The sequence below is a fragment of the Engystomops pustulosus genome, chromosome 1, assembly GCF_040894005.1.
Source record: "Engystomops pustulosus chromosome 1, aEngPut4.maternal, whole genome shotgun sequence".
NCBI lineage: Eukaryota > Metazoa > Chordata > Amphibia > Anura > Leptodactylidae > Engystomops > Engystomops pustulosus.
Window position 1 is genome coordinate 111,193,010 of NC_092411.1, and position 27,005 is coordinate 111,220,014.

Genomic DNA, 27,005 nt, shown 5'->3' on the forward strand with positions numbered 1-27,005 from the left:
TAGTGTGCTAGAAAAATACTTTAATCCGTCAAATATTGGGACACAAAAAAGTGCAAAACATCTTTATAAGCCTTATAAAACAAGCATCCAATAGGAATCTGAGAAATACACATTCACATATAAGAAACTAAGGTTACGTCTGGTCAATGTTCAAAATGTATAAAGCGATGACAATTATTAGCTTAATGCAATTTTTCACAGTTATTGTTCTATTAAAAATTAGTGGGAAAAAAAATTAATCGGGCCAAACCTGTTTGGTTTCTTGCTTTAAAGACTAGATCACGGTGTACTTTGCAGTAGGTAACTAAGCGTAACGAAGAAACTAACATGGGTATTAAAACAAACACTAACTGTAAAGCAGTTATATTATGATACAACTGCAAATCTCCGCTTTGGTAAAACTACAACCAGCTGGGATTTACTATAGCCTCAACATTACCCCAAAACATTATACACACATCATCTTTCAGGCACTTGCACCGTACTCATACAATAAAAACATTTTTTTTTTTACATATTACACATATTTGTATGCTGTATTGGTCATATAAAAGTGATTTTAATGAAAAGATGTCACTTATTTAATCGCCTCCTTAAACTTAAACAAATTTCTTCATTGACATCTTGTAAAGCCAGGACACTTGCCCTAGATGTTGTAGGCTCATATGAAATGGTCATTATCCCACAGAAATCAGTAAGCATCCTCTGACACTTCTGAAGGCCATCTAAAAGTTTACTCTGTTGGCTAGGATCCTTTTTAAGCTTTTTCATTTCCGCCACTGAAAACCCTATAAGTTCCGTTAGGACATCATTGCTAAACGTGACATCAAGGTATTCCGAACCATCAGATATTTTGGCTTTTATACTCCAAATACCACTACTACTGGAGAGACTGCCATTTAAAGTCACAATAAAGGACTTCACCTTAACGCATTTGACAGCAGTACTTGGGCAAGTCAAAATAGTTGACAAGTAGGTAAACGGAGGAAGATCTAGTTGACTAGACACTACTCCAGGTATTGACGTTGGATTAAGAGATGGATTAATAGTAGTGATGGCTGTCGAAGTGACTATTTTTGTAGATGAATTGCTTGTGATCTCAGGCTCCCCTACTGCCATCTCTTCCAACTCCCTCTGAATTTCTTCCTCTAAAAATAAATCATCATCTAAATCATAAGCTTCATCGTCGTAACTTGCAGCTTGAATAGTTTCATTTGAAGCTGTGACTGGGGTTTGTCTAATATTTGATACTTGTGTTTCTTGGCGTTCAATGTATGAGATACTTAAACTGCGATTTGAAGTTTCACTTCTACTGTAATAGCCACTTTCAGGAACCGTATTATTGTTGATAGTGAATTCCTCATTCTCATTAAGACTTGCTAGTAGATCTTCATCAGACAAGTCTATTGGTGGCACAATTGGTTCCTGTGGCCTCACTGTAACTTGAACTTGTGCTACTGTTCGTTGAGGAAAAGCATCTTCTTCCACACCAATTAATCTTGAAAGAACTTTATCTTGTGAATATTCTGCCATAAGAGCTTCCACTTCCCCACCAAGTACTTTCACATTATCTGGTTTAAGGAGAAGAACTCCCAGACGGCACATTATGGTACCCTGTAGCAAGATTTTTGTTCCTGGTGGAAGTCCAGCATGGAGCACTGGCACAGTTTGGTATTCCATTCCTTGAATGTTGTGAATGCCATCGGTCAACTGAAGCATGAGCATTCGAGATGGTTTTGACTCCCAAGAATGTTGTGTTGCTTGTGTTGTAGCTGTAACCTGGTCATTTGCATTTTCCCTTCCTCTCAATTTCTGAAGTTGAGAGTATGCAGGTAGGCTGACATCAACTAAGGAATCTATCTGTATTGCATACAAACCACTCAGTTCAAACTTCTGAGAATTTAAGACACCTGCAGGCAGAACTTGGTGTTCCAAGTCTCTTAAATCAGTAAGCAGCCATTGTTCAAAAACCTGTTTATTGATTTCAGCTTGTGACATAGAAGAACCACAGTTTTCTTCCTGAATCCAGTTAATACAAGCTTCTAACCATGGATCGGGTACTTTGATATGCCAAGTTGATGACAGCCATGTTTTCACTCTGACAGCACACGTGCTCATTTTGAATCCTAAGGGGGAGGAAAAAAACAATGAAAAACTATTTTGAATAACTATATTTCAAAATTGTAACTATTTTTTTCAAACAAAAAAGGAATTTGAAGTAAAGTTTTAAAACTGCAAAGCACTTACAACTTAAAGCAAACCTGTCATCAGGATCACACATCTTCAACCATTGACAGGTTCCCATTGTCTTTTTTCAAAAATTATATAAACAGATTGGGACGTTGGAGTCCCTAGTGGTGTCATTATCATCTTGCTCTTCCTCCCTCACTAATGCAGCCATGAGCTGACCCCTTGCTCCAAGCAAATATGTGTTCTGCTCACATATGCATGAGGGACAGAGAGATGATGACGTTTATGACACAGGGACTCCAAACCTCCTGTGACCCGATGCAGTTTTCTGGCAGGGAGCCAGATATACTTTTATACATGTTTAAATGTGTGTGGAACCAGTAATGTTAAATATATAAACAGATTGAGAAAATAGTATAGAGAAGGCTATGGGAACTTGTCTTAATGTCACCAGGGGCCTCATTTTCACTTAAAATAGGTTGCAGAAGCCCATCACACCTGCATTGCAAACATGCCTTTCTGCCTTCTCTAAGCATTTGCATTAAAATATAATTGTGTGTTTTAACTTACCTGGTTTCCTGACAAAATCCTCTATTTATTCCCTGGGGTTGGCTTGGTTTGGCTGCACTTAAAAAAGAAAAACATGCGACTTATCTGTGCTGCTCAAATCAGGCGATACCTTTTTGAGTCTGAGTATAATTGATGGTGAGCTTTTGAGAATACTGGTTCCCTTCGTCAGACATTATGCTATGCATGAAAAAGAAAATTCACAGCATTTTAAACACACTAGGCAGTGATCATCAAAGGATATAAAAAAAAAAACTTTAAAACAAATTGATAAATACAGGGATGTCAATAAACACACTAAAAACCTGTGAGCCATGAAAAGAGAGCACTGGCTCTTTTCTGCTTGTGGCCTCCAAGTCAAAGGTAGGAGGTCATGAAGCTGCCATGAATGTTAAGACCCCTTTGTAAGGTGTTGAATCTCCTCATTAATTTATTCTCCCATTCTTTCCTTTCCCTCTATGTCTTAAAATGTCCCATTAAAATAGTAATCTGCAAGTCTTCCATAGTGTGGTCCTCTCTGGAGAAATGTGCAGCTACTGGGAGATCTTTCCTTTCATTTTTTTTTAAAACTGTTTTATTGAGAAATATGCATAAAACAAAATAAAACTTCACTGATCTTGCATGCAAGCGAGAGAAGATATTACACAGTATGTAAAGTAATCATCCTATACATAGATCAGATCTATATAACAATAAAAGAACATAAAATTCTTATACCACTAAAATTATTTTGACTTTACCTGGTGGGTATCTTCCCCTTTCCTTTCATTTTTAATATCAGATCAGTGCGAGTTGGCATGTTTCCCCAACATGCCATCTTTCATACCACCATCAATCTGAAACTATTCAGATAAGGAGATACGCTTTCTGGATACCACAATACAAATTAAAGACAGTCGCTTAACCACAACAATATTCCATAAACCAACAGACAGAACGGGCTACCTGAGAAATAACAGCTTCCACCCCAAACATACCAGACAATCTATCATATACATATATTCTACAGGTCTGGAGCTCAGGTCTGAATTTCTCCAGTTGGGGTACAGACAAAAAGTGACTGTAGAAAAGAGACCATTTACTCACATAAAAAGAGACATAACAGGAGGCCAGGATCCCCCTAGTAGTCACTTACAGCCCACAACTGGAGATCCTGCGTCACATTGCCAAGGCACTCCAACTGATTCTGCATAAAGATACAAGACAAAAAGAAATATTCCCAGTCCCTCCTCTCCTGTCCTTCCGGCAACCACCAAACCTGAAACAACTGGTTGTCCAGAGTGCCCCAAGACCCCATCGGATACTGTTGCGAAACAGGTGTAAAACATTCGTATGGGTGACCAGGTACCTAAGATCAAGTGGATGTTTTCCTGCAGGTCTTCTAATGTGGTCTACCTTATTATGTGTCCAACCATAGGCCTATATGTTGGGAAAGCAGGCCAGAGACTCCAACAGCGCATGAGCTTACACAGATCTGAAATTAAAAATAAAAGGAAAGATCTCCCAGTAGCTGCACAGGGGACCACACTATGGAAGATTTGCAGATTACAGTGAAAAGAAAGAATGGGAGTATAAATTAATGAGGAGATTCAACACCTTACAAAGTGGTCTTAACATTCATGCCAGCTTCATGACCTCCTACCTCTGACCTGGAGGCCACAAGCAGAAAAGAGCCAGGGCTCACTTGTCATGCCTCACAGGTTTTTAGTGTTTATTGCAGTCTTGTCCTAAATGAGATGTGCCTGTATTTATCAATTTGTTTTTATTAATATCCTATGATGATCACTGCCTAGTGTGTTTAAAATACTGCGCGTTTCATGTTTAACATTATGTCTGACAAAGAGAACTAGTATTCTTGAAAGCTCACCGTCAAATATACTCAGTTAGCCTCAAAAAGGTATCCCCTGATTTCTTCTGCTCACTCCTAAGCTTTCAGCCCCCACCTTTGTGCTCTTGTACAGTTCCTCCCTCCCCAATGATGTTAGGGTACCACGCTGTGAGCTCTGTTCCCGTGAAGGAACACAAAGGTAAATCTGAGAGCTGAGGAAGGAGTAGCACATACACGTCAGATTTTTTATTTTTTTAATGCTTGCATACCAAAGCTTTTCCCTGGGACCAAACAGAGGATTTTGTCAGGAAGCCAGGAAAGTCAAAACACACAATTATATAGTAATGCACATGTTCAGAGAAAACGGAAAAGCATATTTGCAGTGCAGGTTAATGGGCTTCTGCAACCTGCCTTTAGTGAAAATGTGGGAGAAACCCTTTCAAAGGGGATTTCCCACGAAGGAAAGTTAGGCCCTAACTTGCTGATCAGTGGAGGTCTCAGTGCTGAGTCCCTCGCAGATCGCGAAAACAAGGGGTCCGATGGAGTCCTACGTACCTCCATCTGACCCCTCGTCGCTAATGGAGCAGACACTCACTCATGATCGTTCTGCTCCAATAATCTCTATGGGGCTGACAGAGATCGCAGAGCGCCCCTCGTTTTTGCGATCTGCGGGGGTCTCAGCACTGAGACCCCCACTGATCAGCAAGTTAGGCACTGACCCATGGATAGGGCCCAACTTTCCTTCGTGGGAAAACCCCTTTAAGGTGCATCCTGCTGAAATTTTCCCTTTACTTGATCCTAACCACAAACTGTCTTTCGACATTGCAGTTTTCCCTGGTCCCTTTCTGGCCACAGGAGTAGGACCAGGTCTCAGGCTACTTTAAATGTTAACCCCCACCCCCCAAAAAAAAAAAAAAAAAAAACCTTTAACATTTGTTATTTTTTTAACTAGCCCTGTGTGTAATTTAAAAAATAAATAAATAAAAAACGAAAATTTGCTAAAAAATACCCCGGTCATTAAAGACTTTTTAAGTCTGTTCATTAAGGGGTTAAAGTGGTTCTTTCATAAAAACAACCAACATCAAGTGGCTGCCAGGAAGATCGTCAAACAAGTTTTCCAGATAAAGCTGTGGCAAGCAAGACATTTCTCCTGTAGCGCCATCAGGCCTAACAAGTCTTTCAGACAGGATACAAATTGTCATGTGGAAAATCTGCTTGAAAATCCACATCAAATAGGTTTTTGTTATGTGGATTTGTGTACTGTGTAGTTATGTGTATTATGTGCTTTTTGCTTTACCCTTTTCTTCACGCATCATTATACGTATTTGATGCAGATTTTCACTCTTCCAGAGACTACTATGAAAATGACATTGACATTAACCCCTTACCAACGTGTATCTGTACATCACTCGCTAACTGCAAGTGTATGGAGAGGACTCACCGGCTGTCATCATTAGAGCCTTGGATCTTCATAAGACCCCAAGATGTGTATATTCAATAGATCTATTACAATGTGCCAAAATCCCCATATACTGTCATACTGTAATATGGCAGTATATGGTAGGATCAGACAACCTAGGGTTAAAGTACCCTGGGGGGGGGGGGGGGTTCTAAAAAATAGTAAAACAAATAAATAAATGTAAAAAAAATTCATAACACCCCCTTTCCCTAGAATGGATAAGTAAAAATCCTAAACATGTAAGGTATCCCTTACAAAGTGTCCGACCAAAATATAATACGGTTTTCCTGGTGTTGAACCCAGTAACGGAAAATCGCGCCCGTAAAAGTCCAAAACGTCCCTTTTTCTACCATTCTGCAATATATAAAATATCCCCGTGATCGTGCTGAGCCAAAGAATAAAGGAGACATATCATGTGGGGCGCACAGTGAAAGCAAGAACAAGAACATGGTGCAAATGAGTTTTGTTGCCAATTTTACTGAATTTGGATTTTTTTTCCCCCACTTCCCAGTACAGGACATTCAACATTAAATGCCATCACTAGGAAGTGCAATTGCTTACGCAAAAAAACAAGGCCACACACAGCTCTCTACATGGAAAAAACAAAAAAGTTGTAGATTTGTGAAAGGGAGGAGTGAAAAATGGAAAAAAAAAAAAATAAATTATGTTTAAGCGACAATTTCCGCACAGAAGTGGGCTCCCCAGGGCAGCGTAAACCAGGGTATTGTATAGTATTTGTATGCCGTCTATTGAATCAAACTCTATGGTGGAGATTTATCAGTGCATCTACACCAGTTTTCTTGCGTAGAAGAACTAAAATAATCGCAATTTCTTGCACACCATGAGGGCATGAAGAGAGCATGAAGGGGGTGCAGCTCCGGCGCAGTGGGCTGGCACGCTCTTCAGGCCTGAATGTTTGCTGGTTGTTACGCAAAACTTGTTTAGTTTAACTTATGGACAAATTGGATATGGATAATATATTGCCACCAGTGAAACAATTGTCCCAATAGACCAGACTCCAGCCTCTTTTATGGCAAGCCCAGGCAGTTGCATTTCTTAAACAGGTGATATCTACATACATTTGATTCCACAAAAACAAAGTGTTTACACTTGGAGAACTTTTGTTGCCTGCTGCCTTCAATATGAATAGGTGGCTACAGCAAACAATCTGAATGAAAGCAGAATAAATAAAGCAGGCAGCACTGGCTGTGCAAGGTGTTACATAACATTCAATAAAAATGGACACTACTTACTTACCAACAGAAACCACATTGATTTTTCCCAAAGGTTGAAGCTATCTTTATGTAAAATTTGCAGATGTTGGCAAAAATGTGAAGGTGATGTAATAGTTGCTAAAGTGAAAATCATATCCTAAACCACTTACAAAATGAAAAACATCAAAGCCAAAACATTTGAAACGGTTATAAAACCTAAAATACATAATAAACCATCAACTGTGTTACACATGTGAGGAGATTTCCTAAGGGTACATTCACACAGCGGTATGCCCGCCGTGCGGGCATACCGCCGTGTGCTGGAGAGGAGGAGGAGGCGGCCCCTCCTCCCTCCATAGAGAATAGCGGCGCACGGCCGCACACACGCCAAAGGATAGAGCATGCTCTATCTTTTTGCGGTGTGCGGGCCGGATCGGTGCCACACATGTGTGGCACCGCATCTGCGCCGCGCCGCTATTGCCGTCTATGGGGACGTACATGCGGCCGCAAATTTGCGGCCGCATGTACGTCCCCACAGACGGCCATGTGAATGTGCCCTAACAGAAAAGGTACACTTACAACCCAGCCCTGAAGAGAATACCAAGAGGTAATCATCCAGGACACTGGACACTGGTTAGATTGTGAGCCCCATTGGGGACAGGGGCTGATTTGGTAAGTTCTGTGCAGCGCTGCGTAATATGTGTGCGCTATATAAATAATAATTATTATTAAATTGGTTGCTCATACAAGATTGTCGTAAAATAATACCTATTTTGCCATGGATTTGATGCCATGCCCTTGAAAATGTTCTGCTTCAAGAGAATATGTTCTGAAAAGCCTATGTACAACACTTAATTATCTGTTTATTTTCAGTGTGGAAGCTGTAACCTTTACCCCTTAAGAGCACAGCTCATTTTCACCCTTAGGACACAGCCCAATTTTTCAAGTCTGCCTGTGTCACGATAATTATAACTTTGGAACACTATCTTGCAGAGTTTATATATAGTGATATTTAGTTTACTTCATATTAACCATATCTCCGCTTTTTTACGCTGCAAAATTTTTTTTTGCTATTTTATGAGGACGTTAGGAGGCTTAAAAGTTTAAACAGCCATTTTCCAAATTTTGGAGTAAACTTCAGATTCCATATTTATAAAGGACAATTCATCGTCGTAAAAGGTTTTCTAAGTTCAATTTATTAGAAACTCCCCACAAATTGCCCCATTTTTAAAACTGCACCCCTCAAACTATTCAAAACAGCCTTTGGTAAGTTTGTTAACCGTTTAAGCTTCTCACAAGAATTAAAACAAGGTTCTATTTGGAATTTTTTTAAATTTGAAAATAAAGTTATTATTTAGTCCTAATATTTAAACATTCAGGCAGGATCAAATGTGGAAAACACATCTCAGATTTTGTTGTGCAGTTTCTACGAGAAGGGCAATACCCCACATGTGAATGTAAACTACTTTAGGGGCCCACAGCAGAGCACAGAACGGGAGGGCAGTTTTTGATGATGTCGTTTTCACGTGCCATTATACATTTGAAAAGTTCCTGAGGTACCAGAACAGTGAACTCTCTTTATAATCCTATTTAGGAAACTACACCACCCAGAGAATTTATCAAGGGTTACCATCACAGATGTTTTATAGAAAGTATTTACATTGGCTGGTGTAAGTGAAAAACTTTTTTTCCAAAAAACCTTGCTTTGGCCCCTAAATGTTTATTTTTAGAAGGGGTTAAAGAAGTAAATGTACCCCATAGTTTATTACCCAGTTTGTATAGAATGCACTAATATCCCACACATGATCACAAACTGCAGTATAGGCGCACAATGTAGATTGGAAGGGAAGGAGCGCCTATTGGTGGATTTTGCTGAAACAGATTTCAGGTGCTATGTCACTTTTTTTTTTTTTGTCCCAATTTGGAACTTTAACAAGTGATTAGGCTCTGGCTGTAAGTGCAGAGGCTCGGCTGTCACAGGCCTGTGTCCTTAAGGGGTTAAAATAATGCCAATGTGCCTCAAGGGCTCTAAGGGCATTACCAAAGCCCACTCATTCTCTGGCTTCACAGGCTGTTACATTGTGCAGGAGTATGTCTCCTCCTCTCTACCTACTGTAATCTCACGCAGTGGAACGGAGTAAGTGCTCCTACACAGTGTAAAAGCCTGTGAAACTGAAGCTGAAGACTCATTTGCATAATTTTAAAAGTTGAATTTAGAAGAAAGGAGGCAATCAATAACATATATAAGAAGATTATCATGGTCACAGTGCCGCTGGTTTATAATGCTTGATTTTGATGGTAGATTTCCTTCTTTTGAGTTGCACAAATTTTTTTTTTTTTTAGGTGAATATATTCACATTTATCAGAAACTGCTTTGGAGCAGTATACAAAACCTGCACAGTGAAGGGTCTTTACTTTTAGGTGCTCTGTTTTTAAGCAACATAAAATATGAATACTAATACAGTCCATGTGCCACTGCTTGGTGAACACATACACATCTATTTTGCATACCTAAGCTTTGCTTTTAAAGCATCTGTTCACGGATGCATTTTGCACATATGCAAATCTGAATTGTGCCCGTCTACAGCTTCTACAAGCTAGAGATTATACAATACCTTTGTGTGGGAGGCATAATAAAGCAACAATTTATTCGACATTACTAAATGATGAAATGTCAGACAAGCCAACAATGTCTGAAAGTTTGAAATGTATTTTCCATCACATTGGAAATCCTTATTGCTAAAATTCACAGTTGATGGAAAATTTCCCAGAGCCAAGGCTACTGCTGCAGCGCGCTCAGCCAATTAGTCTTCTGCATCCCTGTTGCAATGGCAACCAAAGCAAAGTGCCTGGCAGTGGGAGGAGGGCAGCCTTCCCCAAAGCTACTACATGGTGTTATGATTAAGGTCACAGCATTAGGAAATATATAAACAATGTTTTCTCTTATCTGTTACCAGGGCAAACCCTTATGGATGAGGAAATGTGCAAGTTGCTCTAATAAAGCTAAATCAGTAGTTGACCTTACTAACAGAGACAAAAAGAAACATAGAAAAACCACGGCAGATGATCAGCTCATTTTACCACAAGCCATTTTCCCATTCACGTCTATTTGATGCCATTTAATGGAGTCATGTTCAGCTTTCCACAACAATATTACAGATGATCTTATCGGAAAGGGCTTTGTACTGTACAATGGCCTGCAGCATACGGCAGATCTTTGTACATAAGCAATAACTATTCACCATGTACATGGCACAGTACTGGCACAATGGAGTCACTGATCTGCATGACAGAACCAATGTTTCTATACCTTTGTGATACTCACATTTGGCATGCTTTTGTATAAAAGCAGGCAAAGGCTATGTGTGCTATAACAGTATATGTATCCATTACAGAACCAGAGCAAAAGGTGAAGCAAATGCACAATAGTCACTAAAATGAGGTCTGTCATTGTGCCATAATAAAAAACCCGATAGCGGGTGTTACCGGTAAGTGTTTGCTGCAACATGCAGCAAAGACTTACCAACTATGGAGAGGGCTCAGCCCGTGAGCCCTCTCCATGCACCCGCAGACCCGGCGTGGGCCGTACTATTACGGCACACATTGGGAAGGGGTTAATTTTAAGTTTATTAAAACCTAATACCTTTATCAATTTGGTATACATGTAACATACCGAACCAAAGAATAAAAGGGAGGTTTGTTTGGAGTGCACAGTGAAAAACAGAACCCACAAGAAAATGTTGCAAATGTGTTATTTATACACCACATTTGTGTGAAATATTAAATCCGGACATTAAGAAGTACAACTTGTTACATAGAAAATAAGCCCTCATACTGCTCTGTCAACGAAAACATTTTCAAAAGTTTTAGATTTTTAAAGGGGAACAAAAAATTAAAATGCAAAAATGAAATAGGGCTTGGGGTGAAGGGACTGTCTATAGCAGTGATGGCAAACCTTTTAGTGGCCGAGTGCCCAAACTGCAACCCAAAACCCCACTTATTTATTGCAAGGTGCCAACCAAAAATTAAAGCAGTAACTTATTGCTCCCTGTTCAACAACTTTCAATCATACTGCCTCCTGAGGACAGCAACACAGTAAAAAAAAAAAGATGGAAAATTTTCATCATTTTAGCTTCTTTCCAGTGTCTCTCTGGAAAGAATAGTGGGGTCAGCAGAAGGTCCTCCAAAGACTATGCGGCCCTGTTTACTCATTCTCCCTCTTCCTACTGTCCCTAGTAGCGAAGTAAGTATCACTTTAATATATGACTGAAAGCAGCATCGTTTAAGTTGCTTGGAACTGCAGGAAGATTCTTTGAGTCCTGTCTAGAGTGATGGCCCGGGTGCCCACTGAAAGTGCTCCGAGTGCCGCCTCTGGCACCTGTGCCAAAGGTTCGCCACCACTGGTCTAGAGGTTGAAAAGCATGTTTGTTTAGTTCCAAAAACAGCACCTTGTCTTATGGGAGGCGTATGGTATTGCAACTAAGCTGGATTCATTTCTATAGAACAAAAGTGCAACCCCAACACAAACTATAGTCAGGGGTGGTGCTGTTTTTGGAACAAAGCAGACATGTTATTCAACCTCCAGACAACCCATTATAAGCGATATAACAACAATGCATGGAGGAATATTAAAGAAATTGTCAAAGTCATTATCTTCCACAAGAGAAAATAAAAAATAAAATTGCACATTCGTTTTAATAAAGTTTTCACAAACAATTCAAAGGCTACAGGGAGGGGCTTGGGATTGTGGTACTTGTTCCCCTTAACAACCCTTTCATTAGAAATGCATTTGTTATTGGGCCAAGCTCCTCCCTGCAGCCTTTAGAATTACATTTTAAAACGCAATTCAAACACTACAGCCTGAGGGTGCAGTCACACGTTGCAGTTAAAACTGCTTCGCAATCAGCTTGGAGGTGGTTTTAGATGCGGTTTTGTCAATTGAACAGGTAAAAGACCTGAACTGAACTGGTGAATGACATTTGAGGAGCAGGTTTCCCCTTCAAAATCAAATTCACTCTTTCAGTTAATGTCTTTCACCAGTTAAAACGACAAAACTGCACCTAAAACCACCTCAAAGTTGGTTGTGATGCAGTTTTAACTGCAACATGTGACTGCACCCCAAGGCTGGTGGCACACGAGGCGTTTTGAACCTGTTTTTGAGCAGTTAAAAAAACGCATGGGTTTAAAAAAGGAACCCCTTTTGACAGGTCTTACCAATTATCTTAATTAAAACTGGTCAAAAACGGATGTGTTTTTCAAGGCCTAAGGGAGCTTCCTGACGTTAGCCCACCTATCAGCATCTTCTTATATCACAGCTAATTTTCCGCAGAATTAACCCATTGATGGGAGGCAGGAGTCTGTTACTATCGCATAAGATGTAGTCTCCACCCACTGCAACATCTCCCCCTTATACCATCAATCTGCAGTGGGTGTACTCTAGGCGCTTCCATTTCCTGAATACACAACATGTATTGTATTGTATTCTTCCTGTAGAACCAGTCCCTTTCAGCTTATTACAATGTGAGGATTGTTAGCACATGTCACTATATATTTCTATAGCCTCAAACACAGCAGTAGTTTCCACAGCCCCGAGTGAGCCAACTGCCTGAAACCAAAATTTGGGGCAAGGTCCTATTCCTACTCGAGTTTGAGGCTCAGACAGTTCTTTTTTTCAGTGTTCAACAAGTGAGCCAATGACACAGGCTGCAAACAACATTTGTGTTCAGGTAGCTTTAGATTTTTCAGCTAGCATTAACTTTATCTATGGCTGTCTTCAAGGGGTTTCACAAGGCTATGATATTGATGCCCTTTCCATAATCAGAGCAGTGGCTGTCCAACTCTTGGAATGGTTTACATAGGCAGAGGCGCCAGTACTGCAACCTCTGCTTAGGGTTGGGCACACAATGTCTCCTGAAATGGGAAATGTGCAACTCAGAGTGGACGTCTTGCATCATTGCGAACAGCCGCAACCTAGATTTTAAAAAAAATCATCCCAATTTGTTCATGAGTTCAGTCCTATTTGTCAGGATCAGTAGCAGCGGACCCTCTGTACCACAGCGGACGATGACACAAGCCAAAACCTGAGAGCGGAGTCTAAGTGACATCTGGTTTTCACCAGACCCTGCCGCAAAGCAGGTTGGACTTGTTGAGGCGGCCAAGGCGAAGTACAGAGTCGTAGACCAGAATTGTAGTCACGGACAGGCAGGTCATGACAGGCAGCATGGGATCAGAGTTGGGGATGTATCGGAAGGTCAGGTCAGGCACAGAACCAGGGTCACAACAGGAATTCAGCAATCACAAGGCCTAGGGTCAAAGATTTCTCTCAGGCACAAGACACAAAGATACGGAAGGGCATAAGGGAAAAAGCTGGTCATTTATAGACCGCAAGGTGCGCAGTGCCAATTAGCAGTGTGCTGTCCCTTTAAATCTTGGACGGGTGGCACACACGCCCTAGGCATGGAAGCACACACTGAAGCAAGGAGACCATCGCTGGAGCGCGGCTAGGTTAGTGCACCTGCTGCTGGCACGAGGGGGCACAGAGGCACATGGGTGCGCCTGCAACCTGAGACATGTGTCTCAGGAGCACCCGTGACAATATTGCCATCCAATCATTTGGTTTTTTAGCGCTGTAAATATCTTTCAGTTGCGTAAGATTTTCTCAGCTCCTTCCTTGAAATTCACGCAGGAAAAAAATGACTGCCTGACTAGTCCTGTCTTTGTTTTAGACTTCAATGGACATTTTCAGCCTACTCTGCGTTCGGCATCACCCCCTCCACATCAATATGGTGTGGAAGTGGCGTAGTCGCAAGAATTTTTTGCACTGAGAGAAATTGTGATGATTTAAAAAAAAAAAATAATAATAAAATAAAATAGTGAGAAGCACTGATAAATGTACTCTTATGTGCCAAGCAATATCTTGAGAAATCAGACCATTCTTGCAAAAGAAAAATGCAGGGGCTGCTGGCTGGCTATACGAGGGCGGTTCAATAAGTACCCGTGTTTGACAACAGGGGGCGTTCCTGAGGGAAGTTGGTGTTATCATCGTGTGCTGCCATCTATCAAATGATGGCAAAGCAAACTGCAGGCTGATTGATAGGTTAGTTTGGATTTGGCAGACATTTGAGTAAGGCTAGATTCACAATGCCATTGCCCGCCAGTCCCATCTTTCTACGGTGTACGGAGCAGCAAAAGCAAAGTTGGATGCCGTGTATGGGGACACTTCGCCATCCATGACCACAATTAAGTATTTGGAAGAAGCGGGCAGCACTCCAAGGTTCAAAATCAACGAGTGGTGATCTTTATTGAAGCAAGTGGCGACGTTTTGGTGTTGTACACCTTTTTCAAGCCCTGTGCAAAACCTAGAGAAAATCTAATTTGCTTTAGCATTTTTTTTTTTTTTTTTACAGCATTAACCAAGTGGGTCCAATAACTTTTTCCACGCAGTCATAACAGCAAAATAACATAATAACAAAGATTCACCGAATATCTACTTTATGTGGACCTTGTTTTTTTATGCATCCTCTCATTTTTGTAGGATGTTATGGGGCTTTGAACATTAGGTGCGATTTTTCACATTTTCATAAAAACCGCTAAATCCTGCTATTGAGGGACCTGCTCAGATTTCAAATACCTTTGAGAGGCCTAAATAAAAGTAAAACCATAAATTACCGTATTTTTCGGACTATAAGGCCCACAAAAAATCCTATGATTGTCTTAGAAATCAAAAGTGCGCCTTATATATAAAACGGTTGTGTTTAACTAGAGCTCCGGGCCACGCCAGCAATATTTGATTTCATGTCAGATAGTGAGAAAAATGTGTATTTTTATATAGTGAATGTGAACTTCTGGCTTAAAGGAAACCTACCACTTGAAGTGGCAGGTTTCAGATGGAAATACCGAGCACCAGCTCAGGGTGAGCTGGTGCGGAGCTTATTTTTGTTTGTGTTTTAAACCGCGGTATCGCGGTTTAAAACACTTTTTAAACTTTATAGCCGGCGCAGGCAGGTACGCGCTCAGCGCTTACCATGCGCGCGGCTACATAGGAAGTGAAGGAGAGCCACGCGCATGGTAAGCGCCGAGCGCGTACCTGCCTGCGCCGGCTATAAAGTTTAAAAAGTGGTTTAAACCGCGATACAGCGGTTTAAAACACTAACAAAAATAAGCTCCAGCACCAGCTCACCCTTAGCTGGTGCTCGGTGTTTTCTTCTGAAACCGGCCACTTCAAGTGGTAGGTTTCCTTTAAAGGAAACCTACCACTTCTGAAGGTAGGTATGAGATGCAAACACCGGGCACCAGCTCAGGGTGAGCTGGTGCCGGTGCTTAGTCTCGTTAGTGTTAAAACCGCGGTATCGCGGTTTTAACACTTTTTAAACTTTATAGTAGAAACTGCTTCGGCGCTGCGCGCGACCGTGCGCGCGCAACGCCTGCGGCATTTCCAATGTAGGCGCGCGCACGATCGTGCGCACGCAGCGCCAAAGCAGTTTCTGCTAGAAAGTTTAAAAAGTGTTAAAACCGCGATACCGCGGTTTTAACACTAACGAGACTAAGCACCGGCACCAGCTCACCCTGAGCTGGTGCCCGGTGTTTGCATCTCATACCTACCTTCAGAAGTGGTAGGTTTCCTTTAAGCTGTAGTTTTTGTCGAAGATTCAGTAGAACTTTCTAGTTAGTAAATAACAAATCTTTAGATACCTCCACATCAAAGAGCAATAAATCGATCAGATAAAACAATACGAATGAAGGTCCTGCTCACAAAATGAACTTTCATAATTATAGCTGTACATCAAAGCTTTAATAGTAGCCCCATGAACTGTACTAGAGGCTGACACAATGGATTATATGCATAGGCTTATATTTATTAGTTTATGTAACTGCTGCACAATTTGTTAAGAGTTTGAGAGTTGGTAACTACTTTTTCACACCTTTTCTTTTCTGGATTGAGCAAGTTTGGTGAAGTACAGCTTTTACCTATTCCATTTCCAATACAATATGACATACCGAATAATAAATTTGGGCAGCTGTATAGATGCTGCACTCCATAAAAAGGGAAGCCATCTAGACCTTTAGCCCACAAACATTCAATCCACAAACAATAGAAAACCTTACAGACGGCCCCACGATCAGTTAAGAGTGTATGTAAAGCTGGCCATCCCCAAAGCCAAGCAACAGGGGGCAATTATCAGGTGCTGATTTCCTGAATTCTGCATTTAAAAAAAAAAGTTGATGTATAGATTTGCAACTTTTTGGTCTCTTTGTATTTAAAACAAGTGTACATTTAGCACCACTTGATGGGGGGGGGGCAGCCTTTTCAGGATGCATTCACAAGATGCATTGCTAACACAGACCAATTTGCAGATGCATTTTATCATTCTAATCAGATAAAAGCAGTTGTCTTCTGCCCCCTTCAAAAAAATGCATAAAAGTTGGGAAACCGCTTCGCAGCAAAACGCACATTTAAAAATGTATCACAAAACCCCATGCATGTCTAAGTACTGACTATTCTTTACGGCGAAACTGTGAATGTCTCATTAGATCAGTTTTGGTAAATCAGTTAGACGTTTGTGTGCGTTTTAAAAACGCAGCATAGAGACAGCAGAGCCGCAAACACACGTATTTAAATGGAACAGGAACAATGGAACAGGAACAAGAGCGTCAAAAACTCAACGCACTTCACTATTACGCGTATAAACGCAATTCAACTGCAGCATTTGAACACAGCCTCATCCTGGTTAACCGGAGACCTGGATCGTGCACACTTGGACTTAAGAGTAATTGATGCGATTTTCTTTTTTAAATTAACTTTGTGCACTTTACCCATGTATTTGTTTAGGGATTGGGCCTCTGAGTGCCATCATATAGAACTAACTGCAGGCGTGTACCAGTGCCGGTTCCATCATGTCTTACATATCACTACAGCCCAGCTCTGCCTATGTACACTACCGCACAATGTACACGACGCATCAGTATCGCACTGCACTCACCGGCTGGCCTGGCTCACACGAGGCGCCAGCTCACTCCGAGACAGCGGATTGGACAAGAGGGCCGCAGGCTACGAAGCAACTCGCGGCATATCGCGAGATTTTCCCCACCTCCCCCCAATCTATTGTCTTGGCAACGGGCTTGCTGGACTTTGCATTACAACATATGGAGAGCCTTTTTATTGTTCCTACACTAACATGTTACACGTATATACTATAAGTTCCCTATATGTCGCCTCATATAAACATACGTTACGGCCCTATTCAGTGCGCATATCTTGCTGTGCTGTGTACGTGCTCCAGATACTACGCGACGCTTTCATTTATTCCGTCACAGAAATTCCATTCAACCAAGCTTGTATGGTACAGTGCCCTGTTGGAGGGGTGGGCGGGGTTATCAATGATTGGCTTCTTTCGCAGCCAATCCGTTCGACTCCCTAGGTCAGCATCCAATCAGGGTCCGAGCAGAGAGCCGTGCACTTATCAGTTCTGTAGGTTGCATCCTGTGTGGTTTCGTCTTGTGCTTCGGCCGCGCTAGTGGAGGGAGCTCGGGAGCGAGGTGAGTGCGCAGTATAGTCATAGGGAACTTTTTGGTTCTGCTCGGCGGAGTTGTAATGGGCTACACGGTTCTTATTAGTGTGTGCGTCACGCTATGGTGGCCGGTCGCGGTTGTCGGTGAGCGTTCCGGAATCCGCCATGAGCATAACGAACGGATAGCGGCCGCCTGTAACGGCTTTAGCGTTGCCTTAGTTAGGCCTAGGATGATGTAAGGCGTAGATTGTCGCCCATATCAGGCGTGTTGTATTCCATCCCACGCCGCGAACCGCTTTTATATACGACATAGTCTGAGGCGCCGTTACTTCCAGGCGGTAGCTTTATGGTGGGTGGTAGCGGTGTAGTGCGGGTAACCGCGAGTTCTGTGCATACTGTACGGATGGCGGGCTTTGTGTTTCGCAGCCGCCATGCTGTCTACCCGTCTTCTCTCAGTCACAAAATGGCTGGTGGCGGAAGCTTGCGGCTGAGGGGCGGGGCCGCTGTGGCCGGTGTCCTGTAGCTTCAGCGAGGAGACAAAGGAAGCAGCGCAGGCTCGGGCTGCTCGCACCCTATTGTCTAGGTACAGCCAGGCTGTATGAAACTACCTGTACAGCGCATACATGGGCAACCAGGCAGTGTGTACCTTCATATATAGCGCATACATGGGCAGTGTGTACCTACCTGTACAGTGCGTACATGGGCAGCCGGGCAGTGTGTACCTACCTGTACAGTGCCTACATGGGTAGCCGGGCAGTGTGTACCTACCTGTACAGTGCCTACGTGGGCAGCCGGGCAGTGTGTACCTACCTGTACAGTGCCTACGTGGGCAGCCGGGCAGTGTGTACCTACCTGTACAGTGCCTACGTGGGCAGCCGGGCAGTGTGTACCTACCGGTACAGTGCGTAGCTACGTGGGCAGCCGGGCAGTGTGTACCTACCGGTACAGTGCGTAGCTACGTGGGCAGCCGGGCAGTGTGTACCTACCGGTACAGTGCGTAGCTACGTGGGCAACCGGGCAGTGTGTACCTACCTGTACAGTGCGTAGCTACGTGGGCAGCCGGGCAGTGTGTACCTACCTGTACAGCTACGTGGGCAGCCGGGCAGTGTGTACCTACCTGTACAGCGCCGTGGGCAGCCGGGCAGTGTGTACCTACCTGTACAGTGCCTACGTGGGCAGCCGGGCAGTGTGTACCTACCTGTACAGTGCCTACGTGGGCAGCCGGGCAGTGTGTACCTACCGGTACAGTGCGTAGCTACGTGGGCAACCGGGCAGTGTGTACCTACCTGTACAGTGCGTAGCTACGTGGGCAGCCGGGCAGTGTGTACCTACCTGTACAGCTACGTGGGCAGCCGGGCAGTGTGTACCTACCTGTACAGCGCCGTGGGCAGCCGGGCAGTGTGTACCTACCTGTACAGTGCCTACGTGGGCAGCCGGGCAGTGTGTACCTACCTGTACAGTGCCTACGTGGGCAGCCGGGCAGTGTGTACCTACCTGTACAGTGCGTAGCTACGTGGGCAGCCGGGCAGTGTGTACCTACCTGTACAGTGCGTAGCTACGTGGGCAGCCGGGCAGTGTGTACCTACCTGTACAGCTACGTGGGCAGCCGGGCAGTGTGTACCTACCTGTACAGCGCCATGGGCAGCCGGGCAGTGTGTACCTACCTGTGCAGCGCGTAGCTGCATGGGCAGTGTGTACCGGACCTGTGCAGCGCGTAGCTGCATGGGCAGTGTGTACCGGACCTGTGCAGCGCGTAGCTGCATGGGCAGCCGGGCAGTGTGTAGCTGCATGATCCCTCAGATGCATTACTGTCTTCTCTCCTACCTACATATATATCAGCTGTGCACTGAGCAGTATGAAGGGGTTTGCTATACTCCCTCCACACATTAGTACAGGTAGCTTCCCTCCTTTATCTTATGGATTGCTTTCACTGATTGGCAGCGGAGTCTTGCCAGAGTGATCGGAATTGCAAATGAATGGCTTTCTCCATGCAGGTTCTCATAGGTCAGTGAGCCAGAGAGGAGTCGCTCCTGGGCCCCGCCTCCTACCACTAGTGTTTTATAACCGGATGGCCTGTTTGGGTTCTGTCATAGGCTGATCAGCTGCAGAATGTCTTTTTCTTGGAGGACATCAGTGATGATCTATTCTTCTACCTGTTATCTCTACACAGATAGCTGCCACCACCTTATAAGTTTATTTCCTGAAGATGGAGACAGAGCAGGAAGAGGTTGAATTCACCAACACTGAAACCAACGGTGAGATGTTTTGTATGTTTTCCTATAGATGTTAGATAGGAATCTTATGTTGCGTTGTTGTGTAACACTGGTTTCTTTCTTTAGGAAAACGTCCAGCAGAAGACATGGAGGAGGAACAGGCTTTCAAAAGATCCAGAAACACAGATATGATGGTTGAATTGCGTATTCTGCTGCAAAGCAAAGTATGTCCACAATCTCCCGGTTTCCACCTATTGCTGTTGTTGAAGGATGTGCATCTGATTAGTAGTGACTAATGCTTGTCTTCTGTCTCTTCAGAACGCTGGTGCAGTTATCGGAAAAGGAGGCAAAAATATCAAGGCACTTCGGACAGACGTGAGTGTTTCATTACCAATCCCCTCCGCAGCTTTTGCTTTGTAGTAATTGTAGGGCATCTACACCATCCAGACAGTTCCACTTCAGTTATGTTAGGGGTGGTCTTATGGGAACACATTAGACTGTGTAGTGTGGCAAGAGTAGATGCAATGTAAATATTTTCTACAGTATAATAACACATAGATGTTACTAGAATAATCATTAGAGGTAGCATTAGTCTGATGCTTAAGTGGGGTGACTCATGTGATTAGACACTATGTAACTACTTCCATCAAGTCTATATGGCAGTATATGCCTTCCACAATCTCTGGCATGTATTTTTATGTTTTTGCCTGTTTTGACTATAATTGACCTAGACTAAAGTCAAAGTAGAATGCACTTTTTTTTCTGTAGATTTTGGTTTTTCTTGCATACTTTATAGTTTTACAACTATGAGGAAATGTGTCTATACCCACGAGCCAGCCTGCTAACTAGTATAATACCACATTACCTACTGTATAGAGATACTGCAGTCCAGAATTTATTTCAGTTAATGCCTTAATACCAATATGTTAAATGAAAACTGAGTCTAGTTTGTATTAAATTAAAATGTATTGCTTTTCCCCCCCTTTTCCCTCTCCTTGTTTTTTTGGCCACATATCTCCGTTGCCCATGTACTGGATCGTCTTTTCCCTGCGTTGCCCATCATGATGGCCCATCTACCCCTGAACGCCCATGTGAAAACCCTGGTTGGCTATGCCCAAAAATTGTGCTCGTTGCCCAACGGGTACTATTCCTGACATCTTCTGATTGAATGCCCATGCCCAATGCCAACATCCACGAACGCCAATGACCAATGCAGTACAATGCCAGTGTTTCAGTCCCAGACAGCAGTGGCCCCGAGCGGTATGTCCCAACAGTTTATGCCTCACTGCCTGATTAGAAAGAGAAATGTATTATAACCTGCCTTTTAATATGATTAGTCTCCCCTACATAGTGTTATTTCTGTCTTGTTTTCCCATTGGTATTTTCTTTTTGTATTTCCTTTCTTATTCCCTCACTGATCTTCTCTGCATAAGTTAGTCTTTTTGAGCCACTAATTTCCATATACAAGGAAAGCAAACATCGCTTCAAGAGTTGCATATATCCACAGTGTACATTTCTATTTTCTGTCTTGGTGGCTCGCCTGATCCCGCAGCATTGCCTGTCTCATTGTTTCCTTCCTAATGGGGTGCTAACTCTTAATCACTTTCACTTCTTCACATTTCTGTTGCTTATTGTCATTTTGATTTTCTCCTATATCAAGCTCATATATACTTCCTGTTTCTCTAAAGGTGTCTCATCCATACAGTATCCACCAGTTGCATTATCCAGCTCCTCCCTGTAGTGCGCCAGTTTCATTCAGTTAGTGAGGGTGTCCTGTTTTAGTGGTGAAGGGGAATGTGATCATTCACTTGTTTCCAGTTCTGTGCCTCTTTATGCCCGCTTTATCTAAATCCTTCCAGAATCCCTTTCCCTCACCAGCATCTAAACGTTTACTGCCCAGTCACATTCAACTGAAGGAAAAATGAAAAGGGAAAAAAAAAGCGCATGTGTACATCTTTAACTAGAAATTATACATATTAACATCCTTGTTACTCTGGATGTAATAAGTTTAGTAACATTGTTTTTCTCTTATGTCGTGTGTCAAACAGTATACTTAGTATCACTGCAGACATTGAAACTATCGGAGAAATCCTGAAGAAAATCATTCCCACATTAGAAGAGGTAAGTCTGGTTTATGACTTCGTTAGCTTCTCGTCTTCATAGAAATTATACTGACATTGTTCTTTTTGTGTAGTACCAACACTATAAGGGAAATGATTTTGACTGCGAGTTGAGGCTCTTAATTCACCAGTCACTGGCAGGTGGTATCATTGGTGTCAAAGGTGCAAAGATCAAGGAACTTCGAGAGGTATGTAGTTTATGCCATTTTTAAGGCTGTGCACATGTGTAAAAATATAATTAAATTTGGTCAAAAATTTGATTTGTTAGAAAAATATAATGCTCTGTTGGCTGCCCCTACTAATTACTTTAGTGTGTTCTGATAATGAAAAATACCTTTTCAGTATTCGCTATAGAGACGTGTGTGTGTGTGTGTGTGTGTGTGTGTGTGTGTGGTTTTTTTTGGGGGGTTTTTTTAATCTCTATTTCACCTTTTTCAGAACACACAGACTACTATTAAGCTATTCCAGGAATGTTGCCCCCATTCTACAGATCGTGTTGTGCTTATTGGAGGAAAACCAGATAGAGTGGTTGAGTGCATCAAAGTCATCCTAGACCTCATATCTGAGGTAAGGTTTTTTTTGTTTTTTGAGTGCATCCTGTAAATATAATAGTCCTTCTGGATTTTGTCTAATTTTACTGTTCATTCTTTTCAGTCTCCAATAAAAGGGAGAGCACAACCCTATGATCCCAACTTCTACGATGAAACCTATGACTATGGCGGCTTTACAATGATGTTTGATGATAGACGAGGGCGTCCAATGGGTTTCCCTATGCATGCTAGAGGTGGTTTTGATCGGATGCCTCCAGGACCAGGTGGTCGTCCAATGCCTCAGTCAAGAAGAGATTATGATGATATGAGCCCAAGACGAGGGCCCCTCCCACCACCTCCAGGTCGTGGAGGCAGAGGTGGCAGTAGAGCTCGCAATCTTCCACTTCCACCACCCCCACCACCAAGAGGAGGGTAAGAAAATTAACAATTCCATAGTTATATATTTTCTGTTTGTTGCAACTTTCTATTGCTGCTTACTGACATCTACTTTGTCTACACTTAGACATTTTGATTTTAATTCTAGTGACCGGAGAGGGAGACCTGACCATTATGATGGAATGGTAAGTGTCTTTTGGAGGAATTTTAATTAACAATCTCAATTGCATCTGTTAAAATTGGCTAATATTTGAATTTTGTAAGCTATAAATTCATATTTTAATGCTGTTACTGTATCTTGCATGCTAATAGTTGTCCAATCTACTCACTAATCTGAATCCTGGATAAACCTAAAATTCTAGATGGGTCAATCCTAGTTGAAACATTTTGAGGGGTTTTCCAAGTGATTTTTGTACTGTTAAGTGCACCTTTTAATTAAATCTTATTTTGTAAATGACATGGTTTGTTTTTTATATTTCCAGGGTGGCTCTGGATATGGTAAGTACTTATTATGTTTTGGATAATTTTGATTTCAGAATCATTTTATTAGAATGTTTCTTGGGAAGACTTGATGTTCTGTTACCAATTTTCTTTGTTCTGCTTCAAGGTCGGGGTTCTTATGGGGATATCGGTGGTCCTGTGATAACCACTCAAGTAACTATTCCGAAAGATGTAAGTGTGCAGATTTACTACTTTATATTTACACCCTCCACTTGGCCTTAATTTGAGTTTTATCAGCTTGTAAATAAGTGATCATAAAAATCCTTTTTTCTTTTAAGTTGGCTGGTTCCATTATTGGAAAGGGAGGTCAAAGGATCAAACAAATTCGTCATGAATCGGGTGCATCTATCAAAATTGATGAGCCATTGGAAGGGTCAGATGATCGAATCATCACAATTATAGGCACCCAAGACCAGATACAGAACGCACAATATTTGCTTCAGAACAGGCAAGTTTTTGACCCTTCGTTATTCAATATTCCAATACTTAATTCTTAGCTTTAAAGTCATCTTGAAAGCTGTAATCTACTTTACTACTTTTAACTCCTTTTTTCCCTTTTTCAGATTCTGTCCTTTTTTTTTTTTTTTTTTTTTTTTCTTTCCTTGTTTTTACTTTGTCTTTTTATATTACTAAAAATCGAGGCTCTTTGAAACTAATTCTGCTTCATGAAATTAACAGCTCCACTTTCTGTCGTGAAACGACTGCAAACGATTTGTAAAATGAATGATCATTATATCACTGTGCCTGTAGAATATAATATATTAGAAGAAATCAGTGGATGTTGGTTTAGTTCTGTGTGGAAGACTAGTGATTTTGTTGTTTTTAGATAACAGCATTGACAACAAATCACGGTCTGCCATATGGCACAGACCATGCCTCTACAGGACAAGTTACAGTCGATTTGATTGGAAGCTAGAATGCAGCGTTTCACACCTTTCTATTTACTAACCACTACTTTAATTTTGACCTGAATTGGCTTGAATCCTAAAGCATGTTTTGGGTTATTTGCTTTATATTCATTAACCTGTGTATTAATCCTTCTTTTCATTAACCTGTGTGCCTAACCTTTCTTTTATTTGGGATTGACAATTTATTATTTTTGAGGTGTATGTGCTTCCAGGTTTCTAATGCAAGATTTTCCTTTTTTTTTTATAGTGTGAAGCAGTATTCTGAAGATTATGCTTATGGGTTTTGACTTCTAAACATTGAGAGGCACATGCTCAAGGGTTCTAATGTAAGATTCTCTTTTTTTATAGTGTGAAGCAGTATTCTGGCAAGTTTTTCTAAGACTAGTGAAGAATGAAGGAATCCTGCACCCTTTATTTCTTTCTATCTTCGCTTCTGATTAAAACAATAATAAAAACATTCCTCTGCTTCATAGGTGTAATACATTTAAGGGTATAGAAAGTAACTTGAGTTTTTCTAGCAGTTCAGTCTGGGATCAGATGCAGTATGCGTGGGGTATATACGCAGGCCATTTTTATCAAACACTGAGGCTTTGCGGAATTTATGGATGGTTTTCCTACCACGCAAGAACAGCTGTTTATAGTTAACCACCATGATCAGTGGAAATTGCTGTTTAGTACCTATTTTTAAAATAAATGTAGTGAACTTTGGGGCTTTGTTTTTTCTAATCCCTTTCTATCTTTATGATGTGCTCTGTCCATAGACGTTCTTTGTTGGCTATCACTTTCTCACTTAGCTTTTGAACTCTAAAAGTGTGTGGGTTTTTTTATTATACGCTTTAAAAAAAAAAAAAAAAAAAGTCCCAAACACCATTTCTGGTTTCTCTTTTGCAGGAATCTTTAAAAGACCATATTAATGCTGAAGAGGAAAGTGTATAGTGAGCAGTGATGAAAGTTTTTAGTTCTCCTTTGCACTTGGATCTTGTTTTAGAATCTTTTTGTATTCGTACAATAAAACTGTTTTTAAGGAAATAAAGTTCAATGTTGTGGTTTCAGTTTTCAAATCGAAATGGGTATTTTGTACCGTTTAATAACATTGTGCCCCAGATAGTGTTCAGATAGCAGACTTTTCTTTTTCTGGATGTCGGGCTACAATTATTCCTATATTTTAAAGTATTATCCAACCATAGGATATCTAATAAGTGTCTGTGGGGGTCTGACGAACGTTTCCTCCACCAATCCTGTCAGTATGGTATCTGTGTCGTCTCCACCCCCCTTTTTTTTTTTTTTTATTATAAAAAGTTAGTGATGGTCTAGTATAAATTGTCACTCCGATCTGAGGTGGCCAAAAGGCAGCATAGTACAGTTTAAATGTAGGGTCATACCCTTTAAAGTATACTGCGGAGGGTTTTTAGTAATTTCCTCCAGCCCCACTGAACACGCACACCTCTTTGTAGAGACACAGGCCTATGCATATATATGTGTGTGTGTTCGAAAGAAATGCTTTACTAGGTCCTTCAAAACTAAAGGTTTTCTCTCCCCATTTGGATTTGAAAAAGAAAAAAACAATCTACAGTTTTGTTCAAGTGCAAGTAGCGCTTATATTCTCACTGCCCTGTTATCACTTTCATCTTTGGGCAGAATGCATGACTTGTATTGTGGAAATGAATCAAAAATCTGAAAAGTTAATATTTTTAGTTTCTAAAGCTTTGAGCTAGCAGTAGTGGTTGACTAAACAAGGCTTTTCTGGCAATCTGCATGAAAACAGCAGTGTAATAATGTTACACTTGGTTTGCCTGATGACTGTTTAGTATGTTTTATGCAACCTAACGGTAGTGTCTCTTATGTTTATTAATGTCCTGCTTGGGTTTAGCCCTGTTATGTTTTTAATGTTTTATATATTGGGAACAAAATATGACTTTCTTTTTCAGGCGTAAGTGGATTCCAAAATATTTTGTTTAGAACAGCTCCAATGGAAAAAAAAAACCTGGAATGCTTTCTTCCCCCCCTCTTTCGTTGCTTTTGGATTACAAATCAAGATCTGGAGCATCGGATGCATTTGTTAATAGTAACCAGCAGCGCTAAGAATCCACAAACAGCGGAGAATTCCCCACCTCCAAGAGAATTGTACAGAACTAGTAGAGCTGAATGAATATATCTGCTTTATGTTAAAGATTTAGTGTGTGATTTTTATTTTGTTTTCCCTTTAACTCTAAATTCAGTTATTACATGGAGAAAGAAACTCCACTTAATTTCTGTGCAAATCTTATATGGGATAACTGTTAATATTTGAGCAGCTGATTTGCAGTTTTTGATTTGTTTTTTCTCTCCCCCCTAAATGTCCCTTTTCCACAACTTGTTTTCTTTACCTGCATTGTCTGTTTAGAATTGGGGGATTGTGTTCACTGTAACAATGTGCAGACTGTACACATTGCTGTTTTTATCACTTTTACATTGGTATGTTGTAACTGAACTTAGTCACCTGTGTTAGTGTATTGCGATATGACCAGCTGTGCTCTCAGTTTTTATCAATATAATTAAAATTTAAAGGATTTTTTTTATTCCTTAGATGTA

At 41.5% G+C, this 27,005-nt stretch overlaps 2 protein-coding genes across 5 annotated transcripts; one reads left to right on the forward strand and one right to left on the reverse strand.

Annotated features, from left to right (window-relative positions):
- Nucleotides 1-18,234, reverse strand: RMI1 (RecQ mediated genome instability 1). 3 transcript variants are annotated; one of them, XM_072150877.1, is made up of 3 exons: nt 17,239-17,461; nt 2,761-2,812; nt 1-2,126 (listed from the first exon to the last, which is right to left on the reverse strand). In XM_072150877.1, exon 3 carries the CDS (start codon nt 2,116-2,118, stop codon nt 574-576), a length of 1,545 nt encoding a protein of 514 aa, XP_072006978.1. In that variant the 5' UTR covers nt 2,119-2,126; nt 2,761-2,812; nt 17,239-17,461; the 3' UTR covers nt 1-573. The 3 variants fall into 3 exon arrangements, with proteins under 3 accessions (XP_072006978.1, XP_072006977.1, XP_072006974.1); XM_072150876.1 differs by lacking the exons at nt 2,761-2,812; nt 17,239-17,461 and adding an exon at nt 17,487-18,234; XM_072150873.1 differs by lacking the exon at nt 2,761-2,812 and having other exon boundaries at nt 17,239-17,460.
- HNRNPK (heterogeneous nuclear ribonucleoprotein K) lies at nt 17,646-27,005 on the forward strand. 2 transcript variants are annotated; one of them, XM_072150878.1, is made up of 15 exons: nt 17,646-17,794; nt 19,937-20,021; nt 20,106-20,203; nt 20,298-20,354; nt 21,196-21,239; nt 22,028-22,100; nt 22,174-22,287; nt 22,538-22,666; nt 22,754-23,061; nt 23,153-23,210; nt 23,508-23,523; nt 23,633-23,697; nt 23,805-23,974; nt 24,682-24,760; nt 26,363-27,005. In XM_072150878.1, the coding sequence occupies exons 2-14, from the start codon at nt 19,973-19,975 to the stop codon at nt 24,719-24,721; spliced, it is 1,221 nt and encodes a 406-aa protein (XP_072006979.1). In that variant the 5' UTR covers nt 17,646-17,794; nt 19,937-19,972; the 3' UTR covers nt 24,722-24,760; nt 26,363-27,005. The 2 variants fall into 2 exon arrangements, with proteins under 2 accessions (XP_072006979.1, XP_072006980.1); XM_072150879.1 differs by having other exon boundaries at nt 23,174-23,210.